General features: G+C 38.3%; 1 protein-coding gene across 2 annotated transcripts in view; it reads right to left on the minus strand.

The window, feature by feature from the left end:
- Positions 1-13,722, minus strand: part of UTP6 (UTP6 small subunit processome component) — a 33,893-nt gene that overhangs the window by 7,149 nt on the left and 13,022 nt on the right. For both annotated transcript variants that reach the window (XM_079130461.1, XM_079130462.1), the window contains exons 8-15: positions 12,227-12,304; positions 11,126-11,207; positions 10,252-10,333; positions 9,059-9,243; positions 8,479-8,558; positions 8,013-8,090; positions 1,396-1,575; positions 118-198 (exon numbers count right to left, since the gene is read on the minus strand). In XM_079130461.1, coding sequence (XP_078986587.1) covers positions 118-198; positions 1,396-1,575; positions 8,013-8,090; positions 8,479-8,558; positions 9,059-9,243; positions 10,252-10,333; positions 11,126-11,207; positions 12,227-12,304 — 846 coding nt within the window. The remainder of the gene's footprint in view (positions 1-117; positions 199-1,395; positions 1,576-8,012; positions 8,091-8,478; positions 8,559-9,058; positions 9,244-10,251; positions 10,334-11,125; positions 11,208-12,226; positions 12,305-13,722) is intronic.

The following is a 13,722-nucleotide window of genomic DNA, read 5'->3' on the forward strand; positions in this document are numbered from 1 at the left end:
AAACAAATTATCCCAGGCTACTCAATAGGGCTTTAGGACACATGCCAAGAACCCTCACACTAGCCAATTGGGGAGTCCATTCCCCAAACCACAAGACTTAGAACATGGAGCTTATACCTTAAAGATTGCTTCTGTGTCTTCATGTCTTTGGGCACCTTCACTCCACTCTGCCCAAGAAATCCACAAGGGCAGACAAACCTGCTCCCAATAAAAAAATGTTAGAAAATAACTGTTCAGCACTATGCTCTGAAAATTTATCACTATAAAGATGAGCTCCTCCTAAGATAATCAATATGCAAAATATGGATTCAATTCTAGTCTGTCCTAATAATGAAAGAATTCTCATTGGCCAGCAGGAACTGGCATGCCAGAATACAGAAGCCTTCCAAGTCATCCAGAGCAATACTCTCCTGCTAATTTTAGTTCCCTTCTGTTGGGGAACACTTCCTACACTTGATATCATCAATCATCATTCAGTTACTTAAACCATTAACAGCAGACAGCCAGCCCAACTCACAGCTACCCAGGCCATGGCTCTGCTGTCTAGGACCCATAACACAAGAACTAACTAATCAAGGCTATCTGATTTTTCACTCATGTCCCAAAAGCAAACACAAATTATCAGTAAAATAGTATTTTTCCCATTTTACCTTCTGTAGTATGTTTTCCTCACTAATATAAAAGATTTACTGCATAGTTTGAAGTTTTGCTCTTTAAAGTTTAGAAATATATTTATGACTTAAAAATATATTTGTTAGCTCTAGGGGGCTGGGGTAGTGGCTTAGAGGCAGAGCACTTGCCTGGCATGGGTGAGGCAATGGGTTCGATTCTCAGCACCACATATAAATAAATAAATAAAAGTCCATTGACAACTAAAAAAATTATTTAAAAAAAAATTCAGGTTTATGTTTAGCTTTGGATGCAAGTGAGAATATTGTATCGTACTCACCACTTGTAAGATATCTAAACAGAATAGAAAGTTTTATATAATATAGTCGATTTTCAAATAAGGGTTAAAAATAAGATGTTGAAGCTGCGCACAATGGTGCACACCTATAATCCCAGAGGCTCAGGAGGATCACAAGTTCAAAGCCAACCTAAGCAATGTAGCAAGATCCTGTCTCTAAAAAAAATTCAAAAAAGGGCCAGAGATGTGGCTCAGTGTTTAAGAGCCCCTGGGTTCAATCCCCAGTACCAAAAAAAAAAAAAAAAAGAAAATGAAAGTCTATTAAATGGAAGTAAATTCTTCTACTCCTGTCCTTGAACCATCACCAATTTATAATAAATGTCACTCTAGGGGTGACTCTCAGCAAACAAGTATTCAAAGGAGTTTTGGCTAAAGTCTTAACAGGTTTCCCAAATAGAATGAAACATGGAAAGACCCAACTCACAGACCTGGGGTTTTAGGTGCACAAAGGCTTCTTCAACAAACATGGTTATGTCAGGGCTCTTTGAGGCAATCAGCACCTGCAGCTTCATCTGCCACATTGTCACAGAGTCCTTGAACAATTCAATCCCAGCTTCTGCTACCTCCAGAGCTTCCGTAAAGAAGTCACGGTGCAACAACAACTCAATCTAAGAAAAAGGATCATTGAAAAATTAATTATTAAATCCTAAATAAAAGAGAAAAAGATCTCATATGAGACAATAATTTCAACATCCTTTCCACTAAAATGTTTACCCTGGCTGCTAAATTGGCCCAAAGTGAACAATGTGGAAGTCCTCCTCCTTTTCCTACTCCTATACATAAGGAAAATAAAAAACAGGCACAGGACTGGGGTTGCAGCTCAGTGGTAGAGCATTTGCCTGGTATATGTGAAGCACTGGGTTCAATCCTCAGCACCACATATATAAATAAAATAAAGGTCCATAAACAACTAAAAAATACATACATAAATATTAAAAAATAAAAAGGGAGGGGACAAAAGATGGTGTGCAGGAGCATACACCTATAATCCCAGTCACTTGGGAGGGTGAGTCAGAAAGATGACAAGTTCAAGGTCAGCCTGGGCAGCTTAGCAAGACCCTATCTCAAAAATCACAAAATAAAAGGGCTGAGGTTTAACTCAGTTGTAGAGCACGCTTGGGTTCAATCCCCAGTATGCCCCACCACACACACGCAAAAACTGGACCATCATGACTTAATTCCAAAGTCTTATCAAATAAATTCTGGGCCAGCATATCGATGCCTTTTTTGAGAGCAGATTGCTCACTGTCAGGCGTCTATCATCCGCCATTTGCCTGCCTCTCGCCTGTCCATCACCTGCTTACCCCTATCCATCACCCAACGCTCGAGGTTCATCTCCCGATCGCCCGACAGCTGCCAGCAGACTGACCGCAGACCGCCAGTGGAGAACCAGCTGCCTGCTGCTGCCTGGAAGTTCACAGTACCTGCAGGTTTGATTACATGTGGCTGCCGCCATTTTGAGACAACAGCCAGGCCCTGTGGGACCCCTGGCCAGACTGACTGAGCCCCGTCTCCAGGATCCCTCAGCCGGACGGACCACTCCCTGCCTCTGGGCCCTCACATCAACTGACTGCTCCCTGCCGCCAGGACCGACAGACTAACTGACTGCACCCTATCACCGGGAACCCAGACCTACTGATTGAACCCGGCCTCCTGGATCCCACAACCACACCAAACACACCGACCTCCAGGACCACTGCCAGACCAACTGCATCCTGTCTCCAGGATCTCCAGCTGACCACGTCCACCCCTGAGCTGCAGCTCCCCATTTGCCAACACATTGGGAAGCCAGAGCAGCCATCTTGGATAATCCTGGAAGCAGTAGCTCCAATCTTCAGGTGGGGCAAATCCCATCCTGAGATGCCTGCTGGAGGCTTGCTTGAAGCTCATTGTCAGGTACCTCTCATACATCAGGCTACTGAACACTGGGAGGTTTCATTAGTATATGACTGTTATACAGCAGATTTTCTTTTTTCTCCTTTTTAAAAAAAAATACTTAAGTTTTTATTTCTTTACGTTTCTTGCTTTCTCTTCCTTCTGTTTACCTGTTCCCTCAGAGTCGCTTTCTCCCTTATTTACATGCTAACATCCGATTTCTTTTGATTACACTCTCACCCTTTCTATTTTCTAGAACTTCTGTATATTCTTTTATTATCCCATTAACAGCCATATTCTTCATCCCTCTGCATCTTCTTTGTCCTCCATTAGAAACTGCAGACATTACTGTAAACCTGTTTACAATTACATTTGATCTCATTGAAGATAACATTTGATCTCATTTTTTTTATTATGGCAATTTTGTTATTGACCCCATAGGGGCTATTTGGTCTAGGATTGCATAGTGTCTGATTTGGGCACTGCTAATATTGATCTCCCCTTAAAGAAAGGGTATTGGAAACGTATAGGGCCACTATAAGCCTATAGGGGGAATCTGCAGTACCCCAGATCTGCAGCGCTAGAGGGGAAAATACATGAACAACATGAAAAAACAAGGGAAGAAAATGATACAAACAAATCTAGATTCTATAGTAATAGAATCCAATGACAGGATGTTAGAAGAAATGTCAGAAAAGGACTTCAGATTATATATGATTAAGATGATTCGCAAAGCAAAGGATGAGATAAGAGAGCAAATGCAGGCAATGAATGATAATACCAATAAGCTGAAAGAGCACCTGCAGGAAGCAAAAGATCATTTCTAAAAAGAGATAGAGATTCTCAAAAAAAAACCAAATGGAAATCCTTGAAATGAAGGAGACAATAAACCAAATAAAAAACTCAATGGAAAGCATCACCAAAAGACTAGACCACTTGGAAGACAGAACCTCAGACAATGAAGACAAAATATTTAATCTTGAAAATAAAGTCGCCCAAACAGAGAAGATGGTAAGAAATCATGAACAGAATCTCCAAGAACTATGGGACATCATGAAAAGACCAAATTTAAGAATTATTGGGATTGAGGAAGGCACAGAGATACAAACCAAAGGAATGAACAACCTATTCAATGAAATAATATCAGAAAATTTCCCAAATCTGAAGAATGAAATGGAAAATCAAATACAAGAGGCTTACAGAACACCAAATGCACAGAATCACAACAGATCCACACCAAGGCACATTATAATGAAAATGCCTAACATTCAAAATAAAGATAGGATTTTGAAGGCCGCGAGAGAAAAGCATGAGATTACATATAGGGGGAGACCAATATGGATAGCAGCCGACTTCTCAACCCAGACTCTAAAAGCTAGAAGGGCCTGGACCAACGTATTTCAAGCTCTGAAAGAACATGGTTGCCAACCAAGAATCCTATACCCAGCAAAACTTACCTTCAGATTTGAAGATGAAATAAAATCCTTCCATGATAAACAAAAGTTAAAACAATTTACAAATAGAAAGTCTGCACTACAGAATGTTCTCAACAAAATATTGCATGAGGAGGAAATGAAAAACAACAATGGAGGTCAGCAAAGGGAGGAACTACCTTAGAGAAAAACCACTCAAAGGAGAAATCAAGCCAACTTAAAAACCAAAAATAAGCCAAATGACTGGGAATACAAATCATTTCTCAATAATATCCCTGAACGTTAATGGCCTAAACTCATCAATCAAAAGACATTGACTGGCAGAATGGATTAAAAAGAAAGACCCAACAATATGCTGCCTGCAAGAGACTCATCTCATAGAAAAAGACATCCACAGACAAGGTGAAAGAATGGGAAAAAACCTACCACGCACATGGACTCAGTAAAAAAGCGGGGATTTCCATCCTTATTTCAGATAAAGTGGACTTCAAGCCAAAGTTAGTCAGAAGGGATAAAGAAGGACATTTCATACTGCTTAAGGGAACCATAAATCAGGAAGACATAACAATAGTAAATATTTATGCCCCAAACAATGGTGCATCCCTGTACATCAAACAAATCCTTCTCAATTTCAAGAATCACATAGACCACAACACAAAAATTCTGGGCGACTTTAATGCACCGCTGTCACCACTAGATAGATCTTCCAAACAAAATCCAACCAAAGAAACCATAGAACCCAATAACACAATCAATAACCTAGACTTAATAGACATATATAGAATATTCCATCCATCAACAAGCAGATACACTTTCTTCTCAGCAGCACATGGAACCTTCTCGAAAACAGACCATATGTTATGCCACAAAGCAGCCCTTAGGAAATGCAAAAAAATAGAGATACTGCCTTGCATTCTATCAGATCATAATGGACTGAGAGTAGAAATCAATGACAAAGTAGAAAAAGGAAATTACTCCAACACTTGGAGACTAAATAATATGCTATTGAATGAAACATGGATAACAAAAAACATCAGGGAGGAGATCAAATAAATTCTGGGGGTGGAAGGACTGGGGGATTAGATGTAGTTCAGTAATGGAACTCCCTCAGGTTCAATCCCTAGCACAGCATGGGGCAGGGATTTAGACTGGTGCCCACACGCACCAGAATACAAAAATCAATAAAGATAAAATAAGTATTTGGGGCATAATAATGAAATAGATGTATTCAATCAAATGGAGCTGACGAGTGGAGAGTTAAAGAGTGGAGATTCTGTAGAGAACATTACAATTTTTCTGAAATGTAATTTAGAACTGTGTCTTTAGTCTTGAAAGTTTTCATCTTTTAAAAGTTTTGCAGGCTGCATTCATGGCATAGAGCACTTGCCTCACATGTGTGAGACACTGAGTTCAATCCGCAGCACCACATAAAATGAAAAATAAAGATATTGTGTCCATCTACAAATAGAATTTTTAAAATTTTTTTGAATTTTACTTTACAAATATGGCCTGACAAATAAAGGAAGCAAATCTTATCTGTTCAAAGGCTTATTTATACTCTGGTTGATTTTTGTAGTACCAGGGATTGAACACAGGGGCACTCTATCATTGTGCTATATTCCCAGTTCTTACTTATTTTAAGACAGGGTCTCACTAAACTGCCCTGGCTGGCCTCACTGTCCCAAATAGCTGAGATTACAGGTAAATACTACTACACCCCAGCTTCCACAGTTTTAAAAGAGGAAAAAACCACCAAGTGCAGTGGCACTCACCTGTAATCCCAGCATCTCAGGATGCTGAGGTAGGAGGATCGCAGGTTCAAAGCCAGCCTCAGCAACTTAGTGAGGCCATCTCAAAATAAAATATTAAAAAAGGGCTGCGGATATGGCTCAGAGGTTCAATGCCCCCTGGGTTCAATCCCCAGTACCAAAAAATAGAAAGAAAAAAGAAATTTAAAACAATTCCAATTTTACAAATCTGAAAAAGTGAGTAAATGGCAATACATACAGTTTACTCACCAAGTATTTCTATTACACACTATTATATGCTAGGTTCAATCGTGAGCAAATTGGGTACATTCCTACTACCTACAGTCTCCAGCCTACCAAAAAAGACAGTTTGATATATGCCATAATAGAAAAAAAATCACCTGCTACATGAGTACAAATCAGAAACGCCAACTTGAGCTTTGCCAAATACGAGAAAGGACTCTCAGAAAAGAAGCATTCAAGTCAAGACTTGAAGGAGAAATAGGCACTAGTCAAATGAACACAGAGACCTCCAGAAAAAGAGAAGGCATTCCCAACCAGCAGGTGCAAGAGGCCAAAGACAGCTCAAATATGAAAGGAAATCCAAGTTCAGTATGGCTGGAGGATAAGATACACACCAGAGGACTGGAAGATGAGTTTGGAAATACTGACAGGGCCAAGTTAAGAGTGGAGATTCTGTGGAGAACAATCTGGTGAAAGGATGGGTGTAGAATTAGCTGGGCATTTGTTTAATGGTAGTATGCTAAGGGACTCTCATTATAAGCAAGGTCACCAACGATGGCTGAAGTGGTAGTCTTAAGATAGGCAACATCAGAGATTTGAATATTATAAGAATGATTGAAATAGCCGGAGTTGTAAATGGCAGAAAAATGATAACAGGAGAACAGGACTGCCAAGGTAACACTCAAAGGTCACCTGAATTTATGAGGTGTGAATGACTTCCCAACATTCAATAGCTCTAGACCTAGGATTTTCCTGAATAGTTGCCCTAACAGAAGGGTATCTCAGCCTTGGTATAATATAACAGGCTATACTATCTAGTACCTTGGGGAAAATATTAATGCAAAAATAGAACAATACAAAATAGTAAAACATTAATTGCAATTACATAAAAATAATATTGATCAAAAAGAGACAGAAGACATATAAATAAAAGACTCAACAAATACAAAGACTTTTGGTATTTTTCCCGTGAATAGTTATTTTAACACATTCACTACTTCATTCAATGCTCTCAACAACTTTTGTGAGGTAGCAAAAAAAAGATGACTATTTTAAAACCAAATAAACTCAGAAAATTTGAGTGGTTTTTTTAAGTCATCTAGCTACTATGCAGTAAAACCAGGTCTAAAACTACATATTTCCATTTCCACAGCACATTATTCTGGACTTTCTAACATCTTTAACCTCACCACATGGTACAGAGGGTTTTTTGTTGTTGTTGTTGTTGTTGTTGTTTTTTTCCAAAGGGTTTAATGTGCTTCTTACTGTCAGCTTTTGAAATACAGGAATATATCTCATTTGTCTTTACTGTATCAATGGTTACTCTGGGCCAGACACAGGTTCAGGAAAAAAAACATTCAATAAAAGATGGATGAATGGGATTGGAGGTGAGGCTCGGTGGAAGAGCACCTGCCTAGCATGCACAAGGCCCTGGTCTGATCACCAGCACCACAAAGAAAGAAAGAAAGAAAGAATGGGTGAATCAACAAAATAAACCCATCCCATACTCAGACTCTTTGTTCAAGTGCTTTCCACTGTAAAACACTCTTCCCTTTACAGATTTCGATTTTGGTATACACTAAATACAACCATATGTAAATATCATCTTCCAAATGGCCACAGTTGTGTAAGATAGATAGACAGATCTATCTACCTATCTAGATACAAAACACATTGACGACAGCACAAAACAACTTAAAATAAAGTATATGTAACTGACAGTGAATGTGCTCTCAATGTTCTTACCCACTGCTTGCACTGGGATTCTGAAAGGAGCTTGAGTTCATGTGCCTTCCTGAATGGAATCATAGTTCTCTCCAGTCTCTAAAATCAGAAAAATTCCTCAGTTTATTACCAAGATCTCAGCTGGGGCCTCTGACCACTGATACAAACAAAAGTAATTTTGCATATTTCTACCAATTCAGAGAAGGGACTGAGTTGCTCCTGCATGATAGTGTCACTCATCACTGATGAGGTTATCAGCTATTTGGGTCCCAGTCCAATAAGAAGAGGGGCCCTGCCTACCCATATGCAGTATAAGGGCAAACCAAATCAGACCTTGAAAATGACAGGCCACTCACCAAGAGAAAGTGGTTAAGCCTGAAGTTCCAAAAGCTGGCCCAGACCCCACAAAAAGCTATGCTTTTGTTCTTCTTTCAGAAAACAAACCCTTTCTAATCAGTCACTGTAACCATATAAGAGAAGTCCTTACCTTCCCTCTGAGGAATGCACTACTCGTCTTCTTAGAAAACCTTTCCAAGCAAAAGTTGATATAACACTTCCACATGCCCTCTGGAAAAGTCAGATTACATTGATAAGATTACCAATTCTCTTAGGTCAACAATCACCACATGTTTTCTTCAAAGGAAAAATGCCTTAGCTTGATGGCAAAGCTATTTAGATTACAATCATTTCAAATACTAGGGGAAAGCAACTGGGTAATGATGGAAACAAAAATCAAAAGCTTTACCCAGATTTTAGATACTCACTTTATTCTCCAATATTGTAAAATAAGTCAAATCTCTAGCAAAAGATAATTAAGATTCTTCTGAATTATCATTTCCTAAGTATTGACTGTTTCCTCCAAACAAATAAAAATAAAGACCACAACAATAGAGGAAGTTTACAAAAGCTCCAACTTTCACCATCCAAGAAAGAACAAGCTGGAAAGCCTGGCACACTGTACACCGTACTACAGAGAGATTTGCAGTGCTGATTTGGGGAAGGAGCGTGTCAGCTTCACACCTGGAAACTATTACTTCTATACCACATGACAGTTTAAAGAAGTTCACCTGTAGGCAGAGTCTTCACCGCCTCTTCATATACAGCACAGCACCTCTCCTCCCTCTGGCCCACCTCCACTGCTCTGGCTTGTTTCGTCAGAGGCTGCTCATCTCCTGGTTGAGACTGGATCTCTAATTCTCGCCGTGCCACATAATCCCAAGTGAGAGGGTCATCTGTGTGCATAGCCTGAAGGCTGAAAAATACAGCTTACTGGCATCTGTCCATAAAAAGGAACTAACTCAAAATTCCCAGAGAGACAGTTCTCCATGGTCTAAAAATTATATAAAGGACACCTTTACAATTGCAGTATATTAAGAGTCACTTCCCAATATGCTCTCCAGAATATCTTCACTCACTATACAGTCAATGGAACAAAGTTGTCACACATTTATTGTTGCATATTTCAGACACCACCGACAAATGCCAATATTCAAGTTAACTCAAAGTCAAGTCAGCATTTGTGACCACAAAAGCCTCCAAGAGCTCTTGACAACTTTATGTCCTGACTCTTGATTTCCTATTATAATGGAGGCAGAGGAAAAGCACAACCTAATTCTCTACCAAAACCCTGAAGATCCAAAGGACAAACTGATCCATGTTTCATCTTATTTATTGCCTGTGAAAGCACAGGGTGCTACCTAAGAATGGAAGAACATATAATGTAGGCACAAATAATTCTTAGACAATATAATCAGGCTTTGAAGAATAAAATTACTTGCAACATTCTACTAAGAACAGTTATGAATACAACTCCTGTTTTATGAACAAAAGACGTGCCAGGAAAGCAGGATATAGATTTTCTTGTTTTGTTTTTGGTACTAAGGACTGAACCCAGGGCCTCACACAGACTAGCTCTACCACTGAGCTAGCCTCAAACTTGTGATCCTCAGCCTTTGACCAGCTTGACTTTACAGGTATGTGCCACATGCCAGCAGGATACAGGGGTTTTATATAAGCCTTAGGACATATTTGTTATTGAATATAGACGAACTTTCTCAAAGGAAGCCAATAAATAAATTCAAAGCATTCTCTAAAAACATACTCTTTGAATATGTAATAGCATACAAATTTTTCTTAAAACTTAGCTTTTTTTCCAAGCATTTAGTGTGGTATCTTTTCCCTCCCTTATAAAGAACCAAACTCAAATCATTATCAAAAGATCAGAAATAGATATAATTCACCTTTCTACCATTTTACTTACTCATCATAAATCTCTTTTTGTAGATCTTTGGCAAAATCAAACAGTTGTGCAATTGAAAGAAGTGACACATGAAATTCAGCACCTAAAATTTAAAAAGAGGGGAGAGGAAATTCATCACCAAGGAGACACTAAAGAATCACTTCATTGTAAAAGTACCATTTCCTTGATGTACTGGTCTAACTATAGTTCTATTTCTTTTGGTGGTACTGGAGTTTGAACCCAGGGGCACTCTACTACTGAGCAACATCTCCATTCCTTTTTTTTATTTTCTGGAGACAGTCTCATCAAGTTGCTGAGGCTGACCCTGAACTTGCACCTGGCTAATAGTTCTTTTTTTTTTTTTTTTTTTTTTTTTTTAATTTTAAGTGGGGGTGGGGGGTCGGGGAAGTTGGGGATTGAACCCAAGGCCTCATACATGCTAAACATGCTCTACCACTAACCTACACCCCAATGAAAGGAGCTTATTTTGGTTGTCACTTTTTTTTTTTTTTTTTTTCCTTTTCTTTTTGAGAAATAGAAAAAAATGGGCTGGGGGAGATCCTATAGTCCCACTAAACAAGCAAAGCCATTATTAATATTTTGGGATATTCATAAGTACTTTCATCCTAAACTTAAGGGCATAAGGAAACAAACTAAGTCCTCTATTTCTTTTCAATTCCCAAGTGAGCTAAGTATTCAAAAAACACTGAAAATGCCCAATTATAGTCTTGGAGACTAGACATTTTTTAAGCATTTTCTAAAAGATTCAGGACATTATCCTTACAATCAGGGTTTTATACATATTATATATTTTCAAAATTAGTTAACAGTCCTCCTCACTATAAATAGAATGCTCCACTTTCCTAGCATGAATAAATGTTCAAAAGATACCAACCTTTAATCTTGCTTATAGAATTTTTGTAGATGATGCGTGCCAACTCGCCATTAAGGATTTCTTCAGGATGATCAAAATTCCCCTACGGTGTTACATTAAGTAGGGCAAATTAAAAAAAAAAAAAAGCACTAGGATGAAAATTAACAGTCCTAGACGACCTGAACAAACCACATCTCGCTCTCTCACACTCTCACTGAACCAATTCCCTCCCTTGTAAAAATGTACAACTTGTTGGAACGAGATCACTGATCTTCCAGCTCCTTTCTCTCAGGATCCTGAAGTGGTAGAAAGATCATACAGCTTAAAGTCTCACTCTCCATTTAGAACAGGTCAAGTTGCACATGTTTTAATTATCCTTCTGTTCAAGATTTTATCTGGGTAAAATATTTCTAAATTGGAAACCACAATAACAGATAATAGCAAAGTTCCTTTTTTAGTTCTAACATTCTAAATCTTCTCCAAGATATTCTATCATGTTAAAAATCATACAAAGGGGCTGGGGAGATAGCTCAGTCGGCAGAGTTCTTGCCTTGTAAGCATAAGGCCCTGGGTTCGATCCCCAGCACCCCCCCCCCCAAAAAAAAAAAAAAATCATACAAAAAGTAAAAGAAGTGGGCATGGTAGCACATGCCTGTATTCCCAGCTACTCAGGAGATTAAGGCAGGAAGACTGCAAGTTCAAGGGCAGTCTCAGCAACTTGGCAAGACCTTGAATCAAAATAAAAAGCAAAAAGGGCTAGAGGTTGTAGGTTACATTTCAGTGGTAGAGCATTCCAGGAGTCAATCCCCAGTACCAGAAAAAGGAAAAAAAAAAAAAAAAAAAAAGTAAAAGAAACTAGAAACCTTGCATTTCACAATCTTTCTCAGGCTCCTTGAACCCATTAATATACCACTTACTAAGATTACAGCATCAGTTATAACTTCAATTACTCCAAATATCTATCTTTAAAGCACAAAACTGTCTTTTATTACTAGGCCCATTTAATTAAATCAACACTACATTGATCTTCAAGTTTCAAAATATAACATTAAATTGGAAAGAAAAATATAGTCCAAGCATTCTCTCATAAGTAGGTTCAGTGATAATACGTTAGGATCTCACCATATCCATGTCGGCCTTTTCAAATTCTTGTTTTTCCTTCCGCAGTTTCTCAGCATGCATTAGCTCCATCCTGAAGTACTACAGAAGAGAAATAATGGCCTGAAAATCTTTAAAGATACTTTCTTAAATTTGAGATATAATATGCCTTGTTTTTATGCATAACTTTCAGATCTAGGAAAATCCAGAAGTATTATATTTTCCTTTATTAACAAATTAGCTGACACTGACAAGATATGGTGAAAATATTTTATGCTATTCAGAAAACAATCTAAAGGTATGAATCAAAAACCTTAAAAATGCTTTTGTATCCTTGGTTATCACTTCACAATTAAACAAACCATAAAGTCTAGCACTAAATTGGCAAAAGAAACAGCAAATGTGCTACAATGTCCTTAATCCAGTCGAGGATATAAGTTTGTAATTTAACAATGAAGGTTTCTGCGAGAAATTTTACTTATGATTTTATCCATATATGTGAAAAGTGTCAACAAAGGCTGAGTGAGGAATTTGGACTTCTACACTACTCAGTCTTCCACCCCTATCTAGCAGTAAATAGGCAGAACAGTATCAAAAGAGTTCTACTAGCCAGGAGCAGTGGCACATGCCTGTAATCTCAGCTGCTCAGGGGGCTGAGGCAAGAGGATCAGGAGTTCAAAGCTAGCCTCAGCAACTTAGCAAGGCCATAAACATTTTGGTGAGACCTTGTCTCTAAATAAAATAGAAAAAGGACTGGGGATGTAGCTCAGTGGTTAAGCACCCCTGGGTTCAATCTCTAGTACCAAGAAAAAAAAGTTTTACTAACCAGAAAATTTAACTTCCAGAGTCTCATAAAAATAACCAAAAGGCCTAAAAAATGGAAAATCACTCATCATAAAAAGAACCAGGGAAATTGCAACTTGAATGAAGACAATCCAAAGATACCAACACAGAGATGACATAGATGTGAGAATTATCTGACAAGGATTTTGAAATCAGCAAAAGATGCTTTAATGAGCAATTATAAACACATTTGAAACAAATGAAAAGATAGTATCAGCAAACAGAAAACATAAAGAAAAAACCAAATAGAAATTTGAGAATTAAAACTAATAATTCAGTGAGTGGACTTAATAGCATCATAAACAAAACAGAGGAAAGAACCAGTGATCCTGAAAATAACTAAAATTTGCCCAATCTGAACAACACAGAGAAGATAAGTTGAAAACAATGAACAGGGCATCAGAAACCTATGAGACAATGATAAAGGATCCCATATGTGTCAGGAGTTGCAAAGGTAAAAAAGAAGAGTGAGGTTGAAAATTTTCCCTAAGAAATTATGGCTCAGTGCTGGGGGTATAGCTCAGTGGTAGAGCACTTGCTGGCACAGAGTCCTGTTTTCTATCTCCAGCACCAAATAAGAAAAAGAAAAAAGTACCTCATGATTTTGCAAATTCAGCAAAAACCAAACCTATAGACTCAAGAAGCTGAAAAACAGTTGATAAACCCAAACAAATTCA

The sequence above is a fragment of the Sciurus vulgaris genome (genome assembly GCF_902686455.1).
Source record: "Sciurus vulgaris genome assembly, chromosome: 3".
Classification (NCBI taxonomy): domain Eukaryota; kingdom Metazoa; phylum Chordata; class Mammalia; order Rodentia; family Sciuridae; genus Sciurus; species Sciurus vulgaris.